Below are 5,806 nucleotides of genomic sequence, written 5' to 3'. Positions count from 1 at the left end.
CGTCATAGTTTACAAGTTTCACAAAAATATTACAATCCAGAATAAAGCGTTTAGAAGTAGTTCCTAAAATGTCTGCCCAAAATACTTCATTTGCAAGCACTGGAGGAACTATCAAAAACTTTGGGTTGTCAAAAACTTCATCCTTCATTCCTTGCTTTGCTAAGGCGTATGCCACTCTATTCTGCTCCCGGTATATGTGTTGTGCCAGCGGCTTCCTCAGCTTCATTAGACAAAAGTCACATATCTCTCCACGATTTCACTTATTAATTTTCTTCCCAAGTGTTTAGTCAGAGGATCAACAAAATTCAGCTATGATTTCATATCAGTTAAATTAATTTCATCTATAGGCAGTTGCTTTATGACCTTGTATCTCAAAAGCATGTATCTATTTTTTTATACGTTTTTTATATTGGAAGATTTATTCTCCAGCTGCAACTATTGTTGATGGACAATTTCAATATGGGAGTTTTATTCCAATTTGAATAACTTTCATAAACACTCTGCATTATTACAAGCTTAACTCCAAAGCTACAAAAATCCGATCAATCTTGTACGGAGGTATTATGATCAAAGTCAAAGGATTTTTACTAATATTACATTTTAATGACACAAAAATGGCCATTTTGGAGTACAATGAGTAAAATAGTAACACACATTTTCTAAGGAAAATATATAAAACTTTGATTTGAGAAAGGATTATCGTTATCGCTCAGTCTCATTCTTAATAACAATTCAATAGTCAACAAGTGACAATCTGAACTGAAGTATTATAATTTTGAGAGTCCGGAACCAAAATGACCCAAGAAAAAACCTTTTGAATCAAAATACCCCAACAAAAAAAAAGGTGACATAAGTACCTTTAGCGCTGTAATTTACTGCGCTAAAGGACTTAACCGTAATGGAGCGGTTAAGTCCTTTAATGCAGTCAAATACTGCGTTATAGAAACAGTAAAAAAAAATATATATATTGGCCAACTTTATTTTTTGCAACTTTAGTGTTTTTTTTCATACTTTGACCAACGATTAATCATGTGTCAAGACTCCGAAATGTCAATATTTTATATAGAACCTGATATTTTTTTCTGCGTACAACAATGTAGGTTTAATACATCAAGGATACGTAAACGTTCGGATCGTCATTTTAGGGGTTGAAAAGGTGCCCGAAGTAAGTTTTGTTTGAAAACTTTAGGTTTAAGTGTTCTATATACAGATACATCCATTTTTGTTTGAAGACTTGTTGTCATTAACTTAAAGGTTTTTATTTTTAGGGTTTAGATTTAAGTGTGTTATTTTTTAAAGCGTAACGTTATTTCGAATATACGCGATTTTTTGCGCTCGGACGTTCGATTTACGCGATTTTTTTTTTTTTGGCAACATATTCGAAATAAAGTTACGCATTAAAAAATAACACACTTAAGGAACACTTAGTGTTTTTTTCCATAAAAAGATCGCAACATCTTATTTTAATAAATCTTTTCTTTGCAACACTTAGTGTTTTTTCCATACTTTGACTAATGATTAGTCGTGTGTCAAGACTCCTAAACATCAATATTTTATATAGAACCTGATATTTTTTTCTGCGTACTATAATGTAGGCTCAATACATCAGGGATACGTAAATGTTCGGATCGTCGTTTTAGGGGTTGAAAAGGTACCCGAAGTAAGTTTTGTTTGGAAACTTTAGGTTTAAGTGTTTTATTTTTTAAGGTTTTGATTTAAGCGTGTTATTTATTAATCAAGACATAACTTTATTTTGAATATAAATCTAATTCTAAAATATATAGGGCGAAAAACCAGTTGTAAAGTGGTCAAACTCTAGATGGTCATAACTTTGCGCTGGGATGTCTGTTTTATGCGATTTTTTTTTTTCATCTTGTGTATTTTTTTGAGATCTACGCGGACAAACTGCCCGGCGGTTTGGCCGCGCCGATTTAAAAAAAAATACTTGTTATCTTATTCAATTTCAATTTTCCCCCAAATTGGCTTGAAGTTTTTAGTTTTCTTTACTTATAATATGATGATACGCAAAAGATATCAACGTAAAAATCCCGAGGCAATGTAGCTGTGAATGTCAATTTCACTTTTGTGGTTTCAATTTTTCAAAATAAAGCTGACTAATTTTCTCGACATATAAAGTTGACACTTAAATCTAAAGTTTTCAAACAAAACTTACTTCGGGCACCTTTTCAACCCCTAAAATGACGATCCGAACGTTTACGTATCCTTGATGTATTGAGCCTACATTATTGTACGCAGAAAAAAATATCAGGTTCTATATAAAATATTGACATTTTGGAGTCTTGACACAACTAATCGTTGGTCAAAGTATGGAAAAAAACACTAAAGTGTTGCAAAAAATAAAGTTGGCCAATTTTTTTTTTTTTTACTATTTCTATAACGCAGTATTTTACTGCGTTATAGATTTTTTTTTTTTTTTTTACTGGTTCTATAAGGCAGTATTTTACTGCGTTAAAGGACTTAACCGCGCCGTTATGGTTAAGTCCTTTAGCGCAGTAAATTACTGCGCTAAAGGTACTTATGTCACCTTATTTTTTGTTGGAATATTTTGGTCAAAAGGTTTTTTTTGGAGTCATTTTGGTTCCGGACTCTAATTTTGAAGCTCTCTAGTTAGGTCTTTCCTACTCTCCTTTTATTCTTTTATTTTTCTTAACATGTTATTTTCTTTAACATGAAAGAGAATATTAAATTGTGCACTCCCGAAAAATTTCGTTGTTTTCCATCTCCATTGACCACTCTTTGGAAATTGCTATCTCAGGGGGAGTTTTAAGGACCTTGTACTGGTTTTTTACCACAATACCAGTGTCTGGTGGAAATATCCCTTTCTAAATTGTCACATTTGACTATTTGAGATTGAGACCGAAACTCATAGGTTTCAATGACTCGAGAATGTATTGTGCTTGCATTGATTTTTTTTAAAAATAAATAAAATGAAATTAATTATTTTCTTCTCATTTTGATATCTGTAACTCTCACCTATCATTCATGCTCTTTTGTTTTCCCGTACTTTTCTCAAGAAAGATTTTCGATTATTTTCTAACTTCCTTAAGACCCAAATTTCAAATGAATCAAAAGGATAGAAGAGTATCACTTTACAACTTTCACGATAAGAATTTATTGCCATACAAAATTACAACCAGTAATAATCTTGTCCATTCACTCAAAATGGAAAGAGAAATAAGAAAACTGCTCTATGTTTTGGTATTATCTTAAACACTTCGATTACAAAAGACATGTTAACCCAGCTAGCATATAACACGAAGAATTTTACATAAAATAGAACGGCGTGCATAATGCTTTTGTTCCTTAACGGCCTACTGTATGATGAAGTCATATACGTTGGTTTATTTCTTCTGTGCATACGAATTCAGGTCGATAAACCTGGGATATCGTTCAGTATTTTTGCTGGCTTTATGGTCATAGTACTCAACTGCCGCAGCACCAGCTAACGCGGCAAGTGTAAGTGCCTGTGCGTGCAACCTAAATCACACATCAACCAAAAAAAAAAAAAAAAGATGTTAGCAAGAAATCAGTAAATCATAGTCATTTTTCATCAAATAGGTGGTAATTGGGAATGAATTGGTACCTGGCATGGATGAGCCTGACACTGGTTTTCATGTTGGGTTTTGACCAATTGTAAGCCACTGATCCCGTTATTCCACTTAGCCACAGAGATCCTGGGAACAAGATTGATTCAAATCGGTTACGATAAATCGGACGATGGGGAGGAAGTAAGCGCCCAAATTATTTAATTTAAATAGAATAAAGCACGACATGAATTAAACATATTAAAAATTGCAGCAAAGATATCAAAATTCTTAAATCAAAAAGAACAATACAATGTACTCCAAAAAGTGACTGAATTATCTGGATATCATAACAACCTTCTCTAATAATATCCAACCAATGGAATACTTATAAGAATATCTAAAAAGTAATATATCCTGGAGCATATAGGATAAACAATTCAAGCATAAACAGAATACTCTAGTGTTTAATGAGCACCAATCGAGATATAAGATGTGTATGAAACAAATGTTCGTAAACTTAGGACCCATTTGGCCATAAGAATTATTCACTTTTTTCGGATTTTTTTTTCCACTTTTTTTAAAAAATTAGTGTTTGGCCATGAAAATTCCAAATACAAGTTGTATTTGGAATTTTGAAAACAAGAAAAACTTGTTTTCATATTTTTTACAACCAAAACAAATACTACATTTCAACAAACAATACTATTTACAAAAACTATGGCCAAATACAACTCCAACTCCAATTCCAAAATTTCAAAAAACGATTTTTTTTTTTATTTCTATGGCCAAACACCTACTAAATCATTAGTATAATATTACTTTATCTCCACATTTTTATTTCTAAGACTGACTAGCCCTAAAACGATAATAATTTTGTCCTTTCACAACAAGAAATTCAAATTAACAACAAATATGAAAATTCGGGAGGAATTTATAAACAATGAAGAGTTAATTTTATGGGAAATTACCAACGGCGCGAAGCTTGTTCTCGGAGACCCACTCCCTTGCAGATTCAAAGGTAGATTTTTGGTTAGATCCCTCCATCTTTTAGATAAAAAAAAAGAAAAAAAGATGGAGAATCTAAGCCTTTGAACAAGGAATGTGTAAAAGAGAGGGGGCCAAAGACAACAGAGTAACAGACAAATGACAAAAAGGTTCCCTGATATTCAAATTAGTTAGGGGGCATGTTTATTTATATTTGCGGTTACGAGAGATGGATGGAGAAAGAAAAGGCGAAATTTGCAACCAAAGAAGCATATTTTTCACCGCGTGCTAGGAAAGGCGGTCCGCATATTTTCAGCGTGTAGAAAAAGAGTTTTCAATGCGCCACCACGACTTCGCGTGGCGAACCCTCTTTTGTTAAGTGTCTTATTTTTTTTATTTTTTTCTGTCTAAAAAAGTGGTTTTGCTTTTTATATTCAGTAAGTTGAATCAAAAAATATATTCATGAAATACAAATATCTTATTTGACAAGTTTATATTCATGAGATTTAAAGAATATTTTAATATATTATACATATTTTTAATTTAAAATCACGAAATTTAAAAGTCCCTCTTCATTTTTAAGCTCTGTGCCTAGTTAAACTAAAATATTTAAATTGAAACGGAGTAATTAATAACCAACAAAAACAAATCTATTTTCTTAATCTGCTTTTTTTTCTTAGATTGAAAATTTACTCTCTCCCTCTCTTTTTTTTTTTTTTTTTTTTTTTGAAAATAAAGAAGAATGGCTGACACTCACATATGGTCTCTCATTGGCAAATATCTTTAGGCTATTCCACATTTTTTTCTGGAAGTAGTAGAGAAGCTTTAATTCTTTTTATCAACCCCATACTTAGATCATCTCATATATGCTTTAATTTAGTTAACCAAAAAAAAAAAAAAAAACTTTGTTTGGTGGTTTTGTTAGGGTTGATGGACTTGTAAAATTTATAATGCATTTGTTGCTATCGTAAAAATGGTTAAGCTAAATTAAATGTGATATGCTAAGTATTAAAGTTGAACTAGCCTAAGACACCTGATAAACTATGGAGCCTTAGTATAGGATGTTATTTTTAATTTAGTGATTGACTGATTTAATGAATACACAAACCATGCGCAACTATAAATTGGGTTATGGTCCCCTAATCAACCATACGGTTCTTTTCTACTATCCGTTGTTGAAAAGAATGAGCCGCTTTTTCTAAAATCTATATATATATATAAAAGGAGAGAAGTCTAGCTTAATATTAAGCCAAGTGGCGTAATATGAACAAGCC

At 31.8% G+C, this 5,806-nt stretch overlaps 1 protein-coding gene across 1 annotated transcript; it reads right to left on the bottom strand.

The window, feature by feature from the left end:
- Nucleotides 1–3,105: 3,105 nt before the first annotated feature.
- LOC132064294 (uncharacterized) lies at nucleotides 3,106–4,731 on the bottom strand. Its single transcript, XM_059457234.1, has 3 exons — nucleotides 4,517–4,731; nucleotides 3,605–3,695; nucleotides 3,106–3,498 (listed from the first exon to the last, which is right to left on the bottom strand). Exons 1-3 carry the CDS (start codon nucleotides 4,590–4,592, stop codon nucleotides 3,363–3,365), a joined length of 303 nt encoding a protein of 100 aa, XP_059313217.1. The 5' UTR covers nucleotides 4,593–4,731; the 3' UTR covers nucleotides 3,106–3,362.
- Nucleotides 4,732–5,806: the final 1,075 nt, after the last annotated feature.

The sequence above is a fragment of the Lycium ferocissimum genome, chromosome 7, assembly GCF_029784015.1.
Source record: "Lycium ferocissimum isolate CSIRO_LF1 chromosome 7, AGI_CSIRO_Lferr_CH_V1, whole genome shotgun sequence".
Taxonomy (NCBI): domain Eukaryota; kingdom Viridiplantae; phylum Streptophyta; class Magnoliopsida; order Solanales; family Solanaceae; genus Lycium; species Lycium ferocissimum.
The sequence above is the reverse complement of the archived record's forward strand: the minus strand, read 5'-3'. Positions and strand labels throughout refer to the sequence as shown.